Source organism: Oncorhynchus masou, chromosome 21 (assembly GCF_036934945.1).
Source record: "Oncorhynchus masou masou isolate Uvic2021 chromosome 21, UVic_Omas_1.1, whole genome shotgun sequence".
NCBI classification, from domain to species: Eukaryota; Metazoa; Chordata; class Actinopteri; order Salmoniformes; family Salmonidae; genus Oncorhynchus; species Oncorhynchus masou.
Window position 1 is genome coordinate 5821701 of NC_088232.1, and position 23701 is coordinate 5845401.

General features: G+C 42.9%; 2 protein-coding genes across 4 annotated transcripts; both read right to left on the reverse strand.

The window, feature by feature from the left end:
- Window positions 1-876: 876 nt before the first annotated feature.
- Window positions 877-9397, reverse strand: LOC135507703 (oocyte zinc finger protein XlCOF19-like). Of its 2 annotated transcripts, XM_064927312.1 has the most exons (6): window positions 8841-9383; window positions 5632-5762; window positions 4834-5000; window positions 1622-4672; window positions 1192-1303; window positions 877-963 (listed from the first exon to the last, which is right to left on the reverse strand). In XM_064927312.1, exons 4-6 carry the CDS (start codon window positions 1829-1831, stop codon window positions 956-958), a joined length of 330 nt encoding a protein of 109 aa, XP_064783384.1. In that variant the 5' UTR covers window positions 1832-4672; window positions 4834-5000; window positions 5632-5762; window positions 8841-9383; the 3' UTR covers window positions 877-955. The 2 variants fall into 2 exon arrangements, with proteins under 2 accessions (XP_064783384.1, XP_064783385.1); XM_064927313.1 differs by lacking the exons at window positions 877-963; window positions 1192-1303 and having other exon boundaries at window positions 1848-4672; window positions 8841-9397.
- A 514-nt stretch (window positions 9398-9911) lies between these two features.
- On the reverse strand, window positions 9912-22889 carry LOC135507646 (zinc finger protein 143-like). 2 transcript variants are annotated; one of them, XM_064927226.1, is made up of 7 exons: window positions 22396-22889; window positions 21377-21507; window positions 20835-21011; window positions 16346-16507; window positions 15867-15978; window positions 12518-12645; window positions 9912-11014 (listed from the first exon to the last, which is right to left on the reverse strand). In XM_064927226.1, exons 1-7 carry the CDS (start codon window positions 22679-22681, stop codon window positions 10133-10135), a joined length of 1878 nt encoding a protein of 625 aa, XP_064783298.1. In that variant the 5' UTR covers window positions 22682-22889; the 3' UTR covers window positions 9912-10132. The 2 variants fall into 2 exon arrangements, with proteins under 2 accessions (XP_064783298.1, XP_064783299.1); XM_064927227.1 differs by lacking the exon at window positions 9912-11014 and having other exon boundaries at window positions 11208-12645.
- Between the last annotated feature and the right edge of the window lie 812 nt (window positions 22890-23701).

Sequence of the window (23701 nt, forward strand, 5' to 3'; positions counted from 1 at the left end):
AAAATCAAGGAACGGTTGTGCTCGTGGTTACTGAAGGCAGCTACACCTGCTACAACTCAACTCCCCGTGAAGTGAAGTGGGTATGGACTGTAGGTGCAAGTAAGGATGACAAAAGGCAGAATTGACCATTTACTACGAATTTATTCCTTCACACGGTAATATGGGGAAAAGGGTCTGGACGGAACCAAAGCAAAGAAAGTAAATATCAAAGCCAGCTCTCCTATCTAACCTGCCTAACCTAACCTGCCTTTTGGTGAGCTAACCAAAATACAGGGTGAAGCATTTTTACAGACACCAACACACCAACCATCACCATATGATATGATCTACTCTCTCATCATACTCCTTCTTTCCCCAGTTCACCTCATCCAGTTCCCTACTACATCCAAAACAAATATAATTAACTACGAACAAACTACCTAGTACTACATTACATGTTACTATACTCTACACATGGGCTGTGTGCATTTTCAGCTGGTAATGGTGGGAGAACCTCTTCTCACACTGGGGCAGTGTCGGGATTTGTCCCGTTTGGATCTACAGGCTACATGTTCCAGTTGATAGATCCTATAGAAGGCAGGCTGAAGTCAGCACCTGTTAAGGGGTGAACCTGAGGAGCCATCAGTCTCTCTGAATCACAACTATAGGAGCAGGACGGAGCATCGCTAGCTGAGACTGTACCTGTTGTCTTACGGACACCTCCCCATCCATGGAGACCAAATCTACGTCTCGCCATGGTCTCAGCCAGTCTGTTGTCATGGAGACTAAGTTTGGTTGTTGTTTTGTGTTTGACTGTCTGTTTCTGGTTGTGGTTAATAGTATTGTTTCCCAGACCAGAGTTGTGGATGATATCCAATCCACTGACTTCCACTATGCCGCCTCTGGTCCTGGCTTCCTCGGTCGTCCCCCAAGCTCTTGGGTCTGGGAATCAAAGATGGCCACCCAGCCTCCTCTGTTAGCCTCCTGCAGGAAGAAATTACAAAATAGACATTACAAACATTGTAGAGGGAATTATTTTAAAATTGTTATTTTATTTTACCTTTATTTAACTAGGCAAGTCAGTTAAGAACAAATTCTTATTTTCATTGACGGCTTAGGAACAGTGGGTTAACTGCCTGTTCAGGGGCAGAACGACAGGGACAGAACTGAAGATCTATTACTCTATGGAGGCTATATGTATTGCTCCCTCACCTTGCTCCCCCATCTTTAGTCCACTCAGCAGGTCAATGCTCACTGGTCCATCTTCTATTGTCTCCTCTTTGACTAGCAGCAGATCAGGCTTCCCATCCTCCATGTCTACGGACTATAAGAGATACAGAGTGAGAGGATGTTGGATCAAGAAATCTGATATGAGCAACCTGCTATGGAGCATCTTCTGATTGGGCAATGAGGTATTACTATGAGTACTATGCTAACATGCTAGTTATTTTTTTATTTTTCTCTCTGCATTGTTGGGAAGGGCCCGTAAGTAAGCATTTCACTGTTTGTCTACGACACATGCTTGTTTACGAAACATGTGACAAATACAATTTGATTTGATTACTTGACACTAATGATTTGATCATTCAAAAGCATAGTCCCACACTGAAGACAAATGTAATCAAGACCTGGGTGGGCTCACCTCAGTAATACTGTTTGGTCCTATACTCTGGAGGTTCAGGAGGTGTAGTCTGGTTGTCCTCCATGACCATGTTCCCCTCAGGGTTCCCCAGACCCTCCTCACACCCCTCCTTCTCCTCCTGGAAGAGAAGTCAGAGATTACACAGACATACACTCCCTCAGGTAAGTACACACAGATAATAAACACACATTCAACACCGTGTTTACCCATCCCCACGACATCTGAGTCCTATACTGTAGTTACAGAATGACTTCATGGTTGTTAAACTCATCATGGTGGACATAAATATGATGTGGGTAAATATGAGTTAGCTATGATAAGTCAAGTAATCATCAGACAAGCCTGACAAAACTATTCTGACGTGTACGGTAGGTTTTTTGTTAGTGTGTGGGTCTAAAAGGGTCTCAATGTAAGTCTTTGAATGAAAAGTCCCATTTTAGCCTCCCGAGTGGCACAGTGCTAGAGGCGTATCACAACCGTCCGTGATCGGGAGTCCCATAGGGCGGCGCACAATTGGCCCAGTGGCGTCCGGGTTACGGGAGGGCTTGGCCGAGGGGGCTTTACTTGGCTCATCGCGCTCTAGCAAATCCTTGTGACAGGCCGGGTGCCTGATCTCGGTCGTCAGTTGAACTGTGTTCCCTCCAACACATTGGTGCAGCTGGCTTCCGGGTTAAGCGGGCGGGTGTTAAGAAGCGCGGTTTGGCGGGTCACGTTTCGGAGGACGCATAAATCTACCTTCGTCTCCTGAACCCGTTGGGGAGCTGCAGCGATGAGACAAGATACAATTTGGGGAGAACATTTTTGGCCAAAAGTTTTGAGAATGACACAAATATCAATTTTCAAAGTCTGCTGCCTCAGTTTGTATGATGGCAATTTTGCATATACTCCAGAATATTATGAAGAATGATCAGATGAATTGCAATTAATTGCCAAGTCCCTTTTTGCCATGCAAATTAACTGAATCCCCCAAAAACATTTCCATTGCATTTCAGCCCTGCCACAAAAGGACCAGCTGACATCATGTCAGTGATTCTCTCGTTAACACAGGTGTGAGTGTTGACGAGGACAAGGCTGGAGATCACTCTGTCATGCTGATTGAGTTTGAATGACAGACTGGAAGCTTCAAAAGGAGGGTGGTGCTTGGAATCATTGTTTTTCCTCTGTCAACCATGGTTATCTGCAAGGAAACACGTGCCGTCATCATTGCTTTGCACAAAAAGGGCTTCACAGGCAAGGATATTGCTGCCAGTAAGATTGCACCTAAATCAACCATTTATCGGATCATCAAGAACTTCAAGGAGAACGGTTCAATTGTTGTGAAGAAGGCTTCAGGGCGCCCAAGAAAGTCCACCAAGCGCCAGGACCGTCTCCTAAAGTTGATTCAGCTGCAGGATCAGGGCACCATCAGTACAGACTTGCTCAGGAATGGCAGCAGGCAGGTATGAGTGCATCTGCATGCACAGTGAGGCGAAGACTTTGAGGATGGCCTGGTGTCAAGAAGGGCAGCAAAGAAGCCATTTCTCTCCAGGAAAAACATCAGAGACAGACTGATATTCTGCAAAAGGTACAGGGATTGGACTGCTGAGGACTGGGGTAAAGTAATTTCCTCTGATGAATGCCCTTTCCGATTGTTTGGGGCATCCAGAAAAAAGCTTGTCTGGAGAAGACAAGGTGAGCGCTACCATCAGTCCTGTGTCATGCCAACAGTAAAGCATCCTGAGACCATTCATGTGTGGGGTGTTTTCTCAGGCAAGGGAGTGGGCTCACTCACGATTTTGCCTAAGAACACAGCCATGAATAAAGAATGGTACCAACACATCCTCCGAGAGCAACTTCTCCCAACCATCCAGGAACAGTTTGATGACAAACAATGCCTTTTCCAGCATGATGGAGCACCTTCCCATAAGGCAAAGGTGATAACTAAGTGGCTTGGGGAACAAAACATCAATATTTTGGGTCCATGGCTAGGAAACTCCCCAGACCTTAATCCCATTGAGAACTTGTGGTCAATCCTCAAGAGGTGGGTGGACAAACAAAACCCCACAAATTCTGACAAACTCCAAGCATTGATTATGCAAGAATGGGCTTCCACCAGTCAGGATGTGGCCCAGAAGTTAATTGACAGCATTCCAGGGCATATTGCAGAGGTCTTGAAAAACAAGAGTCAACACTGCAAATATTGACTCTTTGCATCAACTTCATGTAATTGTCAATAAAAGCCTTTGACATTTATGAAATGTTTGTAATTATACTTCAGTATTCCATAGTAACATCTAACAAAAAATATCTAAAGACACTGAAGCAGCAAACTTTGAAAATTAATATTTGTGTCATTCTCAAAACTCTCCATTAATTTGATAAACAGCAATCATTTTTACATTAAGTGTCTTAGGAAAGTAGTTGAATGGAAGTAATGACATAGGCATTTGTGAACATCATATAGCCTACACAGTAAAAAACACAATATGCAACAGACTGTTTAGGCTTATATATCACACAATGTCTTGATGAAATATTCTACCCAGGAATATTCAACACTGAAATCTGTTCCTCTCTTGATTCGAAATGCATCTGTGGGTCTTTTCTGCTGACAGCAATAAAAATTAATCTTTGACTTTAATGCAGGGTTTGAGCTAAACGTCAGAAGCTATCGAGTGTAATGGTTACTCTGCTGGTGTATCCTGAGGTAGCGCCTCTCTGAAAAGCTAATCCTGCAGTGGGTACAGGTGAATGGCCTCTCTCCCGTGTGGACCTTCATATGCATTTTCACTTGGTTCTGGTGGGAGAACCTCTTCTCACACTGGGGGCAGATGTAGGGTTGTGGACCCTCTGGTGCCTCTTCAGGCTGGACGAGTGGGAAAAGCAAATATCACACTGGGTACAGCTGAAGGGTTTCTCCCCTGTGTGGACCCTTTGGTGGATCTCCACCTTCTGGAGGCAGCTGAAGCCTTTGTTACAGAACATGCAGAGGAACCGTTTCACTTTACGATTGCATGATGTGGCTCCCCCTCCCTGAGCCTGGGCTCTAGTCCTGTCGTTTGAGTTCAGCACCTGATCAAAAAGGACACAGCCGTGTGAATCAGAAGGCCCCATTGATGTGGACACTGGGTCACGATCCCTGAGTGAGTGTAAAGGGGAATGGGTCACAACATTTAGATTTGTCTCTAAGCTTTCCCTGTAATCTAAGAAGTCACTAGCGAGTGTCCACTGACCTCCATGATGCTGCATCGGGTCCTGGGCTGCGCTGGGGCGGTGGTGGGGTCCTCTATGGCTACAGGGGGCACCTTAGCTGCTCCAGGCTGGATGTCTCTGCTTTGCCGTGGGTCTCCCTCTCCTTCAGACCTCTCCAGCTTGATCCCAGGACCTGCAGCCTCTGTATCTGCACAAAAAGAGGGGAGGTTATTACCGGTATATGAGTAGCATTGGATAACAATGTCGTAGGGAAGTCTCACAAGCTCCCCTATGGCAGATAAATGAGGATGTACATGTAAAACAGTGAATAGCCTTTCTAAAATAAACTGGCCATTTTTTAATTTTTTGTTGTTGAATTTTTACCCCTTTCTCCCCAATTTCGTGGTATCCAATTGTTTAGTAGCTACTATCTTGTCTCATCGCTACAACTTCCGTACGGGCTCGGGAGAGACGAAGGTTGAACCCAAACAAGCCGCACTGCTTCTTAACACAGCGCCATCCAACCCGGGAGCCAGCCGCACCAATGTGTCAGAGGAAACACTGTGCACCTGGCAACCTTGGTTAGCGTGCACTGTGCCCGGCCCGCCACAGGAGTCGCTGGTGCACGATGAGACAAGGATATCCCTACCGGCCAAGCCCGCCCTAACCCAGATGATGCTGGGCCAATTGTGCGTCGCCCCACGGACCTCCCGGTCGCGGTCGGTTACGACAGAGCCTGGGCGCGAACCCAGAGTCTCTGGTAGTACAGCGCCCTTGACCACTGTGCCACCTGGGAGGCCCCTAAACTGGCCATTTTGATGCAACACTATTACACTGACCTCGATCACCATAATGTGCTGGGTTGAGGTTCCACTCCCCTCACCAACAGTGATTGGTTGGTCATCTCTCCATGTATTGTGTCCTGCTGGCTTCACAAAGCTCCTGTGGTCTCCAGTGAGATGTCCTTCACCTGAGAGAGTGATTGGGGGAAAATAGGTGGTTAGTTTAGGTACTGTGTTGTCAATGCTCAATGCTATATTGTACACTATTGACCGTTTTGACACAGAGTAGTTACATGCACACAATAATACAATAATGTGATCATTGTGGACAGTCAGATTTAATGGAAGTTCAGAGAGGACACACACTACCTTTCAAAAGTTTGGGGTCACTGAGAAATGTCCTTGTTTTTGAATGAAAAGCACATTGTCCATTAAATTAACATCAAATTGAGCAGAAATACAGTGTAAACATTGTTAATGTTGTAAAGTACTATTGTAGCTGGAAATGGCTGATTTGTTATGAAAATCCACATAGGTGTACAGAGATCCATTATCAGCAACTATCACTCCTGTGTTCCAATGGCACGTTGTGTTAGCTAATCCAAGTGTATCATTTTGAAAAGATAATTGCAAAAGGGTTTTCTAATTATCAATTATGTTTGCACAACACTGTTGTTCTGATTAAAGAAGCAATAAAACTGGCCTTAGACTAGTTGAGTATCTGGAGCATCAGCATTTGTGGATTCGGTTCCAGGCTCAAAATGGCCAGAAACAAAATACTTTCTTCTGAAACTCCTTAGTCTATTCTTGTTCTGAGAAATGCAGGCTATTCCATGCGAGAAATTGCCAAGAAACTTTAGATCTCGTACAACGCCGTGTACTATTCCCTTCACAGAACAGCGCAAACTGGCCCTAACCAGAATAAAAAGAGAAGTGGGAGGCCCCGGGCACAACTGAGCAAGAGGACAAGTACATTAGTGTCTAGTTTGAGAAAAAGACTCCTCACAAGTCCTCAACTGGCAGCTTTATTAAATAGTACCCGCAAAACACCAGTCTCAACATCAACAGTGAAGAGGCGACTCCGGGATGCTAGCCTTTTTGACAAGTTACAGTGCCTTCACACCCATTGACTTTTTCCACATATTGTTTCTACAGCCTGAATTTGAAATTGATTCAATTTTGATTTTTTTTGTCACTGGCCGACACACAATACCCCGTATTATCTAAGTGGAATTGTTCCTTGACATTTTTACAAGTTAACAACATTAAGTATTCAACCCCTTTGTTATGGTAAGCCTAAATAAGTTCAGGAGTAAAAATGTGCTTAACAAGACCAGGGAGGTTTTCCAATGCATCACAAAGCAGGGCACCTATTGGTAGATACAATTAAATGAAAAAAAGCAGACATTGAATATGGCTTTGAGCATGGTGAAGTTATTAATTACACTTTGGATGGTGTACAACCAGTACACCCAGTTACTACAAAGATACAGGCATCCTTCCGAACTAAGTTGCCGGAGAGGAAGGAAAACACTCAGGGATTTCACCATGAAGCCAAAGGTGACTTTAAAACAGTTACAGGAAGAGAAAACTGTGGATGATCAACAACATTGTAGTTACTCTACAATATTAACCTAAATGAAAGAGTGAAAAGAAGGAAGCCTGTACAGAACACAAATATTCCAAAACATGCATCCTGTTTGCAAGAAGGCACTAAATAATACAGAAAAAAAATGTTGCAGCTGTAATCACTTCCACAGGTGCTTCTTCAAAGTATTGAATCAGATGTGTGAATACTTATGTAAATTAGATAGTGAAAACATGTTTTTAGAAATGTTTGCAAATTTATTGAAAATGTAAATACAGAACTTTGTCATTATGGGGTATCGTGTGTAGATGCGTGAGAAAATTCAGCCTGTAACAACAAAATATGGAATAAGTCAAATGGTGTGAATACTTTCTGAAGGCACTGTAGCTGACTTGTTGCTTGCATGCGATTGACTGTGGTCTTGGGGGTGGCAAAAAGCCTGGGGGAACGTGCTCGTTCAGGGCATAGATGCCCCACGAGGACTTAGATGCCCCATGAGCTCTTAGGACATTTAGGTTGCTAACATTCTAACTTATAAACTGATAATGAGCTCCAAACACAAATGAAAGCATGACGTTAGTATGAAATGTACCATCCCTTAGTGTAGCAATCACCCCAGCCACACTGTCAATTTATCATCAATGCGTCCACTCCGATATATAGTTTACATGACTACTTTTGTTATGTCGTGGTCATGAAAATGTGATAGACATAACAAGGGAATTATTTATTTATTCACATGTCCTCTCTGGACCTCCGTACAGATTAATGTAATAGTTTGATTCAAACATAGACATGTTTTCCCTAATAATCTTCTTCACATAGACACATCTGATATCACACTACCTGATGGCACTCTGATGAATGCAGAAAATTGCCAATCAAAATAAAACGTTCTACCACAGGACCATGTTATTTTTGGGAAGCATATTTGATTCAGAGTTCAGACATATAAAGTTTGTAATGTGAAAACATATTGTCTGCATGGACTTGACAGAACTAGTAGGACAAGGTGAATGTTGAACACATATCCAGTAAAAATGTTGGATTGCATAATGAAACGGTTTGACAGCAGAATTAAGCAAATCGACGCAATCGGTCAGGCTTCACTTCACTTGTGCTAAAAAGAGGGAGGTTCTCTCGGCTGTTGCTAACACATCGCAGATCAAATACATAGCTGAAACGCTGATTAAGATGTTTACATGCTCTAATAATATTAAAGATTGCTCAGAAAACCAGATGATTTAATTGGCGTATGCTTAATTCGATTTGGACATTATGCCGATTAAGATACGCAGTGTGTGTTTACATGATTATTGCATAATCGGCCTACTGCCATAATCGGTTTAATATCGAATTATTACTGTGCATGTCAACGTACTCACTGTCTGGAATTGGCAAAGATGTATCACTAAACATAACTCATTGATGTACTATTTATAGATCGATTGATTATGTTCCATGCGTCATATTGTTTTCAATTAGTAAATAATAGTTAATGCTGCTAATCAATTCTGGTTAGAATATGATAGTCTACCTAAATAATCAGTGGAATTATAGCCTACTGTACAAAAACGGACCAAGACCAAATTATGGTTAACACATGTAAAGTCACACATGCGCAGAGCGGAAGGGGTCGACAGGTCCCACAGCCTTGGCCTTCTTTAATAAAACGTACCTCTTACCGTTCCTCTGTACTGGTTTAGAATCTTCACACTTTTGGGAAGGACGCGCTCCCTTTAGTTCCAGCAGCTGTAGTTTCCTCCGCAATGCCCTGTTTTCTTTCTGGCTTTGAGTTTCTTCCAAACGAAACACTGCAGTCGTCGTCTACGAGTTAACAGATCTCTGCCACGGCTGCATTCGCTAGCACCTTCATGTTAGAGGCTAGTATGAAAAACCAGAGTTAGCAGCTAGCTAGCGTTACCAACACAACATATCAACCAAGTCCTGTCTCCAACGCGAATAATGAGGTAAGTATGTGATGCTGTGCAGTTAAATGGTGTTAATAAAAGTCTAAATATTTTTTTTAAACGCTTAACGTGGAAAACGTTCCCGGACACTTCACTTTTTCTTCGGTATTACGGCAGTTTGAAAACAATATTTAGAGATGCATACCGCCACCTACTGTACAGGGTGGTAAACCATAGAAAAAAATAAATATTTTGGAATGAGAAAGAAAAAAAGACACCCGTACAAAAATACATTAGACCCATAAAAAAAACTGTTATTCGGCAAACAGATCACTGACAATCTGAAATATACCGTGTGGTGTTGCACTTCTACAACCTCATGAGGCTGAAGAAATTTGGCTTGGCCCCAAAGATGCACCAATAAGAGTAACCTGTATCACTGCCTGGTACGGCAATTTCTCCGTCCACAACCGCAGAGCTCTCTAGAGGGTGGTGCAGTTAGCCCCAACGCATCACCAGTGGCACAATGCCTGCCCTCCAGGACATCTACAGCACCCAATGTCACAGGAAGATCATCAAGGACGCCTGTTCACCCCGCTACCATCTAGAAGGTGGCGACAGTACAGGCGCATCAAAGCTGGGACCGAGAGACTGAGAACCAGCTTCTATCTCCAGGCCATACGACTGTTAAATAGTCACCAAAGGGTGTGGTTAAATGAAAAAAGTGTATGTGCACTGTTATTTGAAATAAGGTACTGCTTATTACATTACACATATCTCCTATGATCAGTATCTTTTAAGCTGAGAGCAGACTTGTTTAGAAAGAATATGTTAGCAAAAAGAGTAATAATAGGACTTTATTCCATCAATCACCTCAGTAAGGTAAATATTAAACTTTCCTTGTTCTAGCCTAGGTTTACTCCCTCTGAAAACAGTTTACACAAGCCTGTTTCAAATGACCAGTTAAAGTGTTAATGAAGGGTATGTGGTTCAATTACCCTCTTAACCCAAGACACTTAAACATGATAACTATCCCAGACATACATCTCAAGCCACAGTGCTACGATTTCTCCCGGTTGTGGACACTCCGATGTCTGGTAAGGTTACTCAAGAAGGAGAAGCTCTTGTAGCATAGTTTACACTTGAAGGGCTTCTCCTTGGTGTGAACGGTCTGGTGCTCCCTCAAATAGTGTGCCCTAGCGAAGCGCTTCCCACACGTGGGGCAGGCGTACGGCTTGTCCGCGTCTGTCCTAACGCTCGGCCTCCCACGTTGTGACCCAATGACACCAGAGGAGGTAGAAGCAGAAGTCTTTGAGCTCCCTCCTTGACCTGAAGCCATTGTTTGGGTGTTGTTGGGATTGGGTGCTGTGTTATAGGCTAGGTAACTCTCATTGTTAACGGCCATCCTGACACTGTCTGTATTCATGGGGTACCCATGAGGCAGCTGAGGAAGGCTAGGCCGAGGTCCATGCCCTCTATGAACCCATTCACCAGGCATTAGACAAGATCCTGGAGAAGACAGACTTCCTGTTAGACTCCGACCAGTGGGGTCTCCCACCACTCTCTGTGAAGGCTGAAGCCCAGGGTGACCTACTCTGTTCATCATGGATACTGTGGTGTTTGTATCATGAGAACAGGAGGGTCTATCAGCCCCAGGTCCTGCTCCATCCCTGCACTGAGACTGTGAGGAGAAGGGTCTGGGCTGCAGACTGGATCCCTGTTTGGGGCCTCTGTCTTTTTGATGACCAACAGGACTTCCACCTGTCCACTGGTTTCGTTCTGTGTGGTGGTGGTTCGGTCCTGGTTCCGACTCGCGAATGAAGAGTGACGGCTCCTGATCCAGGTTTCTGATCCTGGGCCAGGGTTTGTGACCAGCCACTTCAGATGTCCAGTCTCTCCCACCAGCAACACCTGATATCAGCAGGTCCTCATGGACTGCAGACTGTAAACACAAAATGTACAGAAGAGCATATAAGGTTTATATAATTATCTCTTTACTGCAGACATTATAAAATGTTAACCAATCTCTATTGTGATTCAAATCCCCAATAATATGGAGTCATTGGTAGTTCATAAAAATTGTCCATATGTGTTGATTCAAGAATTAAGTTTAATGTTTTGTTTTGACAGAGAAGGGAAACTCAGTCCCTACCATGATAAAAAAAAATAAACAAGTCAGTCAGCACAGAGTCAATTTTTTATTTAATTTCAAGAAAATTGTAATATTGTGAGGTACAGTATTTATTGCATAAAGTGATACGTGACTAGAATAACTTCTCCCTATGGTAACACTTTATTTAAATCAGGTACCCTCACTTTGATAAAATGAATTTTAGAATGCCTTGAAATAGGTTCAACATTACACACAGCTTCACTACATTAATAAACATGAATTAAGGCAATATCAGTGCCTCATAAAAACACTGGCATCAAACGGGACAAGGCTGTCACTTTTCATCAGGGAAGCATTTTTACAGACACCATCACACCAACTATCACCATATCATCTACTCTTCCTCACACTCATTTTCATCATCCTCATTTTACCTCATCCAGTTCTGTACTCCATCGAAAACCTACAGAATTAACTACAAATTAGCTAATACTACATTACATGGGTTGTGTGCATTTTCTGTTGGTGTATTCTGAGGTAGCTCCTCTCTGAGAATCTCTTCCCGCAGTGCATACAGGAGAACGGCCTCTCTCCTGTGTGGACCATCAGGTGCCTCTTCAGCTGGTGCTGGTGGGAGAACCTCTTCTCACACTGAGGGCAGCTGTATGGTTTCTCCCCTGTGTGGACCCTCTGGTGCCTCTTCAGGTTGGATGAGTCTGAAAAACTGGCCCGGCACAGGTGGCAGCTGAAAGGTTTCTCCCCTGTGTGCATCCTCTGGTGGATCTTCACCTGTTTGGGGAAACTGAAGGCTTTCCCACAGAATGAACACGGGAAGCGCTTCTCTTTGCCACCAGATCTATTGATAGCGTTACAACTACTGTCATTTGTCAATGGGCTTGTGTAGCCATTTAGTGTTGAGGCACTGGCATTGTCTGAAGTCTGGTTTAACATAAGGAGAGTGTGAGGAGGACGAAGGCCAGGGAGGGTCTGTGATGACGCAGGGTCCATGTTCCAGTTGACAGATCCTATAGAAGGTATGCTGAAGGCAGCACCTTTTAGGGGGTTTACCTGAGGTGCCATCAGTCTCTCTGAATCACAACTATAGGAGCAGGACGGAGCATCACTAGCCGAGTCTGTGTCTATTCTCTCCCGCCGCGAACCGACACATCCCCATCCCTGCAGACCAAATCTACGCCCCGCTCTGGTCTCAGCCAGTCTGTTGTCATGGAGACTAAGTTCGGTTGTTGTTTTGTGTTCGACTGTCTGTTTCTGGTTGTAGTTAACAGTGTTGTTCCCCAGCCCAGAGTTGAAGATGCTGTCCCATCCACTGACCTCCACTATTTCACCTCTGGTCCTGGCCTGCTCAGTGATGTTGTCCCCCGGGCCCTTGGCTGCACCCATCTGGGTCTGGGATTCCAAGATGGCCGCCCAGTCTCTTCTGTTAGCCTCCAGCCAACCATCTGTAGGAAGAGGTTTCAAAGTAGACTTTACAAACTTGGCAGAGAACTCTACACATGGAGTTTAAGTCAATTATCTGGTGAAGTTCATACAATATGTGTGTTTTTGTATATAAACATAGATACACCATAAGGGGGGCATAGATACACCATAAGACCAAAAGTATGTGGACACCTGCTCCTCGAACATCTTATTCCAAAATCATGGGCATTAATATGGCATTGGTCCCCCTTGGCTGCTATAACAGCCTCCACTCTTCTGGGAAGATGCTGGAACACTTCTACAAGGACTTGCTTTCATTCAGCCACGAGCATTAGTGAGGTCGGACACTGATGTTGGGTGATTAGGCCTGGCAGCGTTCCAATTCATCCCAAAGGTGTTCGATGGGGTTGAGGTCAAGGCACTGTGCAGGCCAGTCAATTCTTCCTCACCGATCGACAAACCATTTCTGTATGGACCTCGCTTTGTGCACAGGAGCATTGTCATGCTGAAACAAGAAAAGTCCTTCCCCAAACTGTTGCCACAAAGTTGGAAGCACATAATCATCTAGAATGTCATTGTATGCTGTATCATTTAGATTTCCCTTCACTGGAACTAAGGGGCCTAGCCCGAACCATGAAAAACAGCCCCAGACCACTATTCCTCCTCCACCAAACTTTACAGTTGGCACTATGCATTGGGGCAGGTAGTGTTCTCCTGGCATCCGCCAAACCCAGATTCATCCATCGGACATCCAGAGGGTGAAGCATGATTCATCACTCCAGAGAACGCGTTTCCACTGCTCCAGAATCCAATGGCGGCAAGCTTTACACCACTCCAGCCGACGCTTGGCATTGCGCATGGTAATCTTAGGCTTGTGTGCTGCTGCCCGCCATTGAAACCATTTCATGAAGCTCCTGCCGAATAGTTCTTATGTTGACTTTGCTTCCAGAGGGAGTTTGGATCTTGGTAGTGAGTGTTGCAACCGAGAACATACTATTTTTACACACTACACGCTTCAGCACTCGACGGTCCTGTTCGGCCTACAGCTTGTGTGGCCTACAACTTCGTGGCTGAGCCGTTGTTGCTCCAAGACGTTTCTACTTCACAATAACAGCACTTTCAGTTGACAGGAAAGCTCTAGCAGGGCAGAAATTTGTTGAACTGACTTGTTGGAAATGTGGCATGCTATGACATTGCCACGTTGAATGTCACGGCTCTTCAGTAGGCCATTCTACTGCCAATGTTTGTCTATGGAGATGGCATGCCTGTGTGCTCGATTTTATACAGATGATGAAATAGCCGAAGGGGTGTCCAAATACTTTTGTATATATAGTATATATTCAATAAAATTGCTGAGTTGACTTACAAACTGTTAACCCTTTCACATGGTTTGTGTCTTGATGGATTGGTACGACATAAAACATACATTTTCTGTCCTTAAATTTATGGCAGTGTTGCCATTAGATCGATCATACATTAGGCATTAATCAGTTAAATTAGACTAACTTTAACCCTGTAAGAATCCTCGATCTAGCTGTCGGACAGTTTTTTTTTTTTTGTATAGAGATCTCAGAAATACAGTGCAACGATGTAACATTGTGTGTGTCTGTGTGTTACGGGGTGAAAACAGTTTATGGGCACAAATCCCCAAAAAGATTGCAAAATGCTTCCAACCGAATGAGTCACCTTGATACTTAAAACCTAAATCGATACTGTCATTAATGTGGTTCTTCAATAATTACATAATACTTGTTGGATGCGCATTTGATGTCGAGCTGTTTAATTATGCTGTGATATTTTCACACATCGCCATCTGAATTTTTTGAATTACATTCAAATGATGAACAGCTGTTAGTGATAGCAAATGCGATAAAACATCGGCACAAGTGCTGGGAAAAAAAGGTGTTTGCGAGGAATGTCCAGAATTTTATCTCATTTGTTATGCCTGTGAAGACAGTGCCTGGATCCACGTCGGATCTAATGTCCCTAGTGAATTGATGTTGATCGGTTGTCGTCTGCTTGATTTTCAGCAGGGTCTCGTAAGATTTAACATAGAAAGCATCAAGGCAATAAGTTGATGTTTTCATATGTTTTTGTGCCTCAGATTGGACACAGTCTACTGTGCACAATTGTGAAGGATAGACTATTGCGCAACACCCACCCAAGCTATTCCTATGAATTATTCTGGATATAATGACAACACATTACACAGCCTAGTGGGCTTCATCACAATTTGATCTGGTAATGAAATTACATGACAAATACATTTTGGTTTCCATGTTACACCTGTAATTTTAAACAATACAGGGGGCTTGAAGTAGCCTACTTGAACTTTCATTTGGAGCTCGGAAATTCAACTACTGGAATTGGCCTACCTTGAAAATAAGATATTTCCTCAATTTGGTGCTTGAAAAGTCCTTGTAATTATTGTAGCCAATTTATAAGTCCTCCTGCTCCCTTATAATTATCTGCAATTTCATTTTTGAGAAATGTGGCCACTTTCGTTTGTTTCCCGCTGCTTCAATTGAAGGGCGTTGTGCTACTCTGTTTCTGTAAAACCATGTGTGGTTTATTATGAGGACGACAACATCTAATGTTGGCTTCAACCTGTCTTTCCATACAAATCCTTCCAGTACAAAAATAGCCACCAAAAACCAGTTTTTTTCATTATAAAAAAACAACTGATGGTGAGATTCAAAATGGTGAGTTTGATGCTACCGCTATTCACTGCTTTATGTGTGGCTGTGTCGGCTACAGGAAAACCGCCATGCATGCAACCAATATATTTAGTCAGGCAACTCCACATTATTCTCATATTTTAGAATGTAATACTAATTTGAATATCAATGCATTGACAAGGCCTAAAAAAAAAACTTTACTTTTTTGGGCGGGACACTTTTTGGTGGTGGTGGGGGGTTCTATATTAGGCCCTATATTTCCAATGATATAAATTATACAATATTGAGGCCCTTGAAAATGACTAAGTGCCTGAAAAAAAGTCCCTGAAGGTCCTTGAATTTGACTTTCCAATGTCTGTATGAACCCTTCTTAAAAGGATGTATAGTATTGGGCCTATGTTGTTGTATAGGTGGCGTTAATGGACAATTTCCATATATTCCTTTAAGTACACTGTGGAACTGCAAGAACATCATTATTTTTGTTTCAAACCATTTTTAAAATTTTGATTCCAATTTTGAGCTCATCATTTATAACAAAAGACCCAGATGTATTTCTCCCTTACCTTGCTCCCCCATCTTTAGTCCACTCAGCAGGTCAATGCTCTCTGGTCCGTCTTCTATAGTCTCCTCTTTGACTAGTAGCAGATCAGGCTTCCCATCCTCCATGTCTACTGACTGTAAGAGATACAGAGTGAGAGGATGTTGGATCAAGAAATCTGATATCAGCACCCTGCTATGGAGCATCTTCTGATTGGGCAATGAGGGATTGCTATGAGTACTATGGAAACTTGTTAGTTGATTTGATTGTTTCACATGGTTTTAAATTCAAAGGCATGGTCCCACACTTAAGACAACATTTATCAAGAGCTGGGCTCGTATCCACAAAAAGTCTCAGAGTAGGAGCCCTGATCTTTCCATATAATCCTATTCATTATGATCTAAAAGGCTAAACTGATCCTAGATCAGCACTCCTACTCGAGAGGCTTTGTGGATACAGACCCTGAACTAATACCATTCAGACAGTTGTTCACAGTGGGCTCACCTCAGTGAGGCTGTGTGTAGTCCTGTGCTGCTCAGCTGGTTCCTCTGCCGGTTCAGGAGGAGGTGTCGTCTGGTTGTCCTCCATGACCATGTTCCCCTCAGGGTTCCCCAGACCCTCCTCACACCCCTCCTCCTTCACCAGCAGCACCTCTGGACCCTCCTCCTGGAAGAGAGAGGTGATACAGATTACACAGATGTACACTCCCTCGGGTACATACACAACGATAATAAACACACTTTCAACATGGATGGGCCATACTTGCTAACATTATAAACAGTTTCTCAGTACCAAAATGTGCATCAGCCAATTAAAATGGTTGATTTACTTGCACATGATAAAAAGCCACCCAACTGCTCCTTGGGCGCCGATCACACGGATGTTTAAGGCAGCCCCCTGCCCCTCTCTGATTCAGAGGGGTTGGGTTGAATGCATTTAATTGTACAACTGACTAGGTATCCACCCTTTTCTCTTTCTTTACATTCTAGCTGGTCCGATCTGATAACCTGGCACATGTTATCCTTACGCTAATCTCACAAGGTGGCAGTGATTATTTCCTGTAACAAATTCCACATCCTATCAAAGACCTTAGACTTTTTATCCACAAACCAATGACATTAATTAAAATAGGTAAATTTGGCCACCAGAGGGATTATTTTAAAACCTACAAATTCAAAGTTATTTTGTTCCACTAGGTCTAGGTCTGTAAAGTGTTGTGTCCCAATATTGCATGATGATGCATCCTTGACTAGGCTACTACCTCCCATATATGACCAAAAAGCTTCTGCCTATCCGTTTCACATATTAATGTGCATAGCACTAAAGATGTAGGAGGATTATACAACAAGTTATATTCGTGTAGATCGTTTTTTTTTTTTTTTGAAGATGCTCATGGTCTTGTCAAATTGCTGTAATTTCCAATTGACTGCCATCACTAAATGGTGGCGTGATAAACCCAGAGACGGAGAGAGATGACTGCCGTGAGCTTCGATCCCCCTTGGGAGAAAGTCTTTATTAGAGGAAAAAAACTGTTGGTGGAGAGTGTATTGGTTATAAAGCACTGTGTGTATGCGGATCACATGTAATGTATGTTAAAATAAAGTCCCATTTTGTGTTTATTAAAACGTTAAAACACAACATGATAACCACACAATGTCTCAACTAAAAATCTGCATGAACCTGATGAACTGAATTAATTTTCGAATGAAAAGTATCTGGCGAAAATAATAGGTAGTTGAATGGAAGTAATGAAATAGGCTTTTTTAACATCATAGCCTACACAGTACAAACACAATGTGTAAAATACTTTTTTGGCGTATACAGTTCCAGTCAAAAGTTTGGACACCTACTCATTCAAGGGTTTTTCCTTTATTTGTACTATTTTCTACATTGTATAATAAGAGAAGACATCACAACTATGAAATAACCCAAAAAGTGCTAAACAAATCAAAATATATTTTAGATTCTTCAAAGTAGTAACCTCTTCGCACACTCTTGACATTGTCTCAATCAGCTTCATGAGGTCGTCACCTGGAATGCATTTCAATTAACAGGTGTGCCTTAAGTTGATTTGTGGAATTTCCTTCCTTCTTAATGAGTTTGAGCCAGTCAGATGTGTTGTGACAAGGTAGTGGTGTTATACAGAAGATAGCCCTATTTGGTAAAAGACCAAGTGCATATTATGGCATGAACAACTCAAATAAGCAAAAGGAAACGACAGTCCATCATTACTTTTAAGACAAAGGTCAGTCAATCCGTAATACTTAAAAGTTCCTTCACGTGCAGTCGCAAAAACCATCAAGTGCCATCATGAAACTGGCTCTCATGAGGACCGCCACAGGAATAGAAGACCCAGAGTCTCCTCTGCTGCAGAAGATATGTTCATTAGAGTTACCAGCCTCCGAAATTGCAGCCCAAATAAATGCTTCACAGAGTTCAAGTAACAGACACATCTCAACATCAACTGTTCAGAGGAGACAGAGTGAATCAGGCCTTCATGGTCAAATTGCTGCAAAGAAACTAATGCGAAAGGACACCAATAAGAAGAAGACTTGCTTTGGCCAAGAAACAGGAGAATGGACATTAGACCGTTGGAAATCTTTCTTTTGGTCTGATGAGTCCAAATGTGAGATTTTTGGTTCCAACCGCCGTGTCTGTGAGACGCAGAGTAGGGGAATGGATGATTTTTGCATGTGTGGTTCCCACCGTGAAGCATGGAGGAGTAGATGTGATGGTGCTTTGCTGGTGACACTGTCTGATTTATTTAGAATTGAAGGCACAATTAACCAGTATGGCTACCACAGCATTCTGCAGCGATACGCCACCCCATCTGGTTTGTGCTTAGTCCCACTATCATTTGTTTTTCAACAAGACAATGACCCAAAAATACACCTACAGGCTGTGTAAGAGCTATTTGACCAAGGAGAGTGATGGAGTGCTGCATCAGATGTCCTGGCTGCTACAATCACCTGACCTCAACTCAGTTGAGTTGGTTTGGGATGAGTTGGACCGCATAGTGAATGAAAAGTAGCCAACAAGTGCTCAGCCTATGTGGGGATTCCTTCAAGACCGTTGGAAACGCATTCCCCATGAAGATGGTTGAGAGAATGCCAAGAGTGCAAAGTTGTCGTCAAGGCAATTTTTAAAAACATTTTTTATTTAAACTCAGTTAATAACAAATTCTTATTTACAATGACGGCCTACTCCGGCCAAACCCGGACGATGCTGGGCCAATTGTGCGCTGCCCTATGGGACTCCCAATCCCAGCCAGATGTGATACAGCCTGGCCTCGTGTCATTGCAGTCCCTGGTTCCTCTTGCACTGAGATGCAGTGCCTTAGACCGCTGCACCACTCAGGACAAATGGAGTCCACAAATTAACTTTTTTGAAATGCATTCCAGGTGACTACCTCATGAAACTAGTTGAAAATGGCGAGACTGTACAAAGTTGTTATCAAGGCAAAGGGTGACCAATTTGAAAATTCTCAAATATATTTTGATTTGTATAACACTTTTCTGGTTACTACATGATTCCATGTGTTATTTCATAGTTTTGATGTCTCCACTATTATTCTACAATGTAGAAAATAGTACAAATAAATTAAACTTGGAATGAGTAGGTGTCCAAACTTTTGACTGGTACATCAAACACCCACACACACACACTTTATCCTTAATTTACTCAAGTCTTTATATTATTTTACTTGTATATTAATTATATTAATTGTTCCGGTCAATTTTGCTCAAAATCAGTACTTTTGACTGGGAATAATTGATGGACAGCAATATTCAAACATTGTCTCAGATTTAAGTCAGGATCACTCAACACCTCTTGGAAAGTCATTCTGGTGTGTATTTGGCATTAGAATGTGTGTAATGTGTGAAGAATACAACTATTCCAGGATTAGGTGTTGCCACCACAATACTTTAACTTTCTAAGTCCAATTTAATTCCATTTAGACTTAATTTTAAGGAAGAAAAATGTGAAGACTGTGCAAGGTATGTGTAGACTTTCACTAGGCACTGTATATCACACAATGTATAGATGCAATATTCTATGCAATATAGAATGCAATATTCTATTCAGAATGGTTACTTTATGTTATAGACTGGAATGTTTTTTCTGCTGGTGTATCCTGAGAGAGCTCCTCTTTGAGAACTTCTTCCCGCAGTGCTTACAGGCGAACGGCCTTTCTCCTGTGTGGACCTTCAGGTGCCTCTTCTGCTGGTGCTGGTGGGAGAACCTCTTCTCACACTGGATGCAGCTGATGGGTTTCACCCATGTGTGGACCCTCTGGTAGATCTCCACCCAATGAAGGCAGCTAAAGCCTTTGTTACAGAACATGCAGAGGAACCGTTTCTCTTTACTACCCCCTGATGTTGCGCAACCTCCCTTAGCCTGGGCTCTAGCTCTGTCATTTAAGTTCAAAACCTGATTGAAAAGGACACGGCCGTGTGAATCGGAAAGTGCCATCGACATGAACACTGTATCGCAAACGCTGAACGCATGTACAGGGGAGTGGGTCGTGGCATTTGGATTTGTCTCAAAGCTTCCCCTGTAATCTAAGAAATATTTGCAGAGTGTCTGTCTCCTAGGTGACTATCTGCATTCCATGTGGGAGGAGCGCCACCCTCCACTTTCAAAGTCATCTCATCTACCAAAGACTACAACCTCCCCTTTCTTATCTAGGCACCCTTCAGAGTATACAATACTATTGTACCGGTTCCATTCCCCTCTAGACAGATCATTCTGTGTGTCTAAACCCCACAGGCATATTGCCAGGGTCCATCTCTGCAGTGTAAGAACAAGAGATCATCAACACAAGTGTCTAACGCCTCATCATCTCCAAGGGAATGAACCGTCCTCTGGCTCTGGTAAAATACAAGTAAATACTCTGAGCTGGGAACAGGACAGCCTAGTGGCAACAGACTCGGTCTTTATGGGTCTGATCTGTGGTCTCTGACTTAAGGACGGCATTCCACGTTCCACTGACCTCCGTGGTGCTGTGCCGTGTCTTGGCCTGGGGCGCCATGGCGGTGGATAGGTCCTCTGTGGCTACAGGGGGCGCCACTCCAGACGCTGCTCCAGTCTGGATGTCTCTGCTGTGTCGTGGGTCCTCCTCTCCTCCAGTCCTCTCCTGCTTGACCCCAGGACCTGCATCCTCTGCAGACTGACACAAGAAGAGAGGAGGTTATTACCAGGAATGGGGTAGGTTATTTGAATATCTGAAAGGAGGTTAGTATTCAAAATACTTGCAACAGTATTAATTTGGGAAGGAAGCAAATCATAGGTCTATTTTAACTATGAAAAGGCATTCTCAATTAAATGCAATTATAATTGTTTGAATAGTGAAAATATTTAAAATGCCCATCCTCAGTTATTGCCGGTACATGAGTAGAATTGGATAACAATGTAATTTTGAAGTCTCACAGATAAATGAAGATGTAAGCAAGTGAACAGCTGAGGGGAGCCTTCCTGAAATAAACTGGACACATTTGATGTACTGTAATTTTGATGTAATACTATAACACTAACCTCTATCACAATAACGTGCTGGGTTGAGGTTCCACTCCCCTCATCAACAGTGATTGGTTGGTCATCTCTCCATGTATTTTGTCCCACTGGCTTCACAATGCTTCTGTCGCCTTCAGTGAGATGTCCTTCACCTGAGAGAGTGATTGGGGGAAAAGAGGTGGTTAGGTTAGCTACTGTCAGTGCTATATTGTACACTATTGACAGTTGTCACTGTCTAGAATAGGCAAGAATGCAAGGTAACACTTTCAACTTCTTAATATACTATTTATTGATCAATGTATAGTGTTCCATGTATCACATTGTTTTAATTTAGTAAAAAATAGAAAATGCAGTAAATCAAGTATCAGATAAGAGACTGGTTCGAATATGATCATGTGTCTTTGCGCAATATAGCTAATTAATTGGGGGAATTAATTGCTTATTATTCAAAAACTGATTGAACACGTGCAGAGGGTAGCAAGCAGATCCTATCTGCTTGTTTACAGCTGCACTAGGATTTGACAGACTTCGTGTGTAGATTAAGACATGTGGAGCCAGAGTGAGATATGGTTTAGAAAATGTACTTCAATTGAGTAGTGCTTTGGACACTCTTGTCCCATTATTACAAAGAGAATATTGAAGAGTGCTAGTTAAGTAAACTGCCATATTTGTCCTCATGCTAGCTTACAGTAGCCATTATGGAATGGCGTTGAACAACAAAGGAGCTGATTGGCTGACACTGCCATTCCCAAAATGGCCGCTGTTGCTTCTGCTACCAAGCATAATAATGAACAGTCCAGTTTTCCAGAAAAACTAGCAGTCTTTCAATTCTCTCAGTTTAACAATTGGGATAATTGGACAATTCAGAATACAAAGCATTTTTTAATCCCTGGATAGAGGTATGCTTTCTGAGCCATTTTAATCTACTCAGAAAATATGGCTGACCTAGTGCAGCTGCAAGCAAGCTGGTCGGATCTGCTGGCTAATGCAGAGAGTAATGGGGCTATAGGCATGAACGGGCGGTATTTTGTCAAATGTACCTCTTGCTATTCTGTATCGGTCGACGACTTTGACACTACTGGGACGACTGGCGAGGACACGCTCTCGTATGGTCCTCTCTGCGCGCTCCCGTGCCACCTTCAGTTCCAGTAGCTGTAGTTTCCTCCGCAATCCCCTGTTTTCTTTCTGGCTTTGCGTTATTTCCAAACGAAACACTGCATAGTCGTCGTCTACGAGTTTACAGATCTCTGCCACAGCTGCATTCGCTAGAACCTCCATGACGGAGGCTATTTGAGTGTGAAAAACCATACAATTAATGTTAGCCATTATTGTTAGCAGCTAGCAAGCGCTACCTAGATAACATAAATCAACCAAGTCCCGTTTCCAACGCGAATTAAAGACTACCTGAGGTTAGTATGTGATACTGTCTAGTTAAATGAGTCATATTGTGAAATCAATGATGTTAATAAACATCTCAATAACCCATACAAATTCAAAAGAGGAAATTGTTCTTGGTAACTGGTCACTTCCGTTAACTTCTTTGATATGACGGTTCGCAAACGACTGTTAGAGGTGCACGCCGCCACCTACTGTATGGGTGGTAAACTACGGGTTGAAACCGACATTATACAAAGTAAAAAATAAAACTCCCCCTCCTTCAGTCACATTCCAATTTAAATCACATCCCGACACAGGCTCAGGAGTCTGTTAGGGCAGTATCTTCGTTGATAGGGTTACTTGTACTGCCTCTTCTGTCAAATCACTGAGTCCCCCAAAAAACGTTCAGCTGCACTTAAAATGATGCCAATTTAGTCTGATTTCTTCTCCGTTTGTGCTGTGCAGTTGATGACCATTGTAATAAATGCTACAAAGCACACATTTTTACACACACATTCACTGATGCAGGCTCTACTACCATTGCATCTACAGCTCTATTCATTCCTTCAACTCTTCTCACCACCTCCAGGTAGGACACACGCTGGACAGTCCAATTCTATCTAACAGGGCAATCCGGGTGCATGTTTGCCACCTCAATTGCAGCATCTAACCTCCACTAGCATTCGATACTCTTCCTGTCTGCAAACACTTGACACCTTACCAAATATTTAGCATGTAGGCTCTTAAAGGGTATCTCACATAGCCCAACTTTACATGAGGGAGAGATTGTGGATTAAGTGTATTTCTTCATTAAATCGACCATACGGGCCAGTCAACCTGCTCCAATAACTACCTACTTCCTCAGGTATTAAATCTGTACACACTTTATGCGCCATCCCAGATATAATCCTGTTGATAGGCGCTCTGCTTTGAAGATCCATACACAAAACATTCCACTCATATCTTCTT

Bases quoted from the DNA above. Each gene is read 5' to 3' on its own strand.
- LOC135507703 (XM_064927312.1), bottom strand. From the start codon at position 1,831: ATGGGTAAACACGGTGTTGAATGTGTGTTTATTATCTGTGTGTACTTA. The intron at 1,304-1,621 runs GTGAGCCCACCC...TATCTCTTATAG, and splicing joins GACCAAACAGTATTACTGAG to TCCGTAGACATGGAGGATGG.
- LOC135507646 (XM_064927226.1), bottom strand. From the start codon at position 22,681: ATGGCTAACATTAATTGTATGGTTTTTCACACTCAAATAGCCTCCGTC. The intron at 21,012-21,376 runs GTTAGTGTTATA...TTCTTGTGTCAG, and splicing joins AGCACGTTATTGTGATAGAG to TCTGCAGAGGATGCAGGTCC. The intron at 16,508-20,834 runs GTCAGTGGAACG...TCTCTCTTCCAG, and splicing joins CACGGCACAGCACCACGGAG to GAGGAGGGTCCAGAGGTGCT.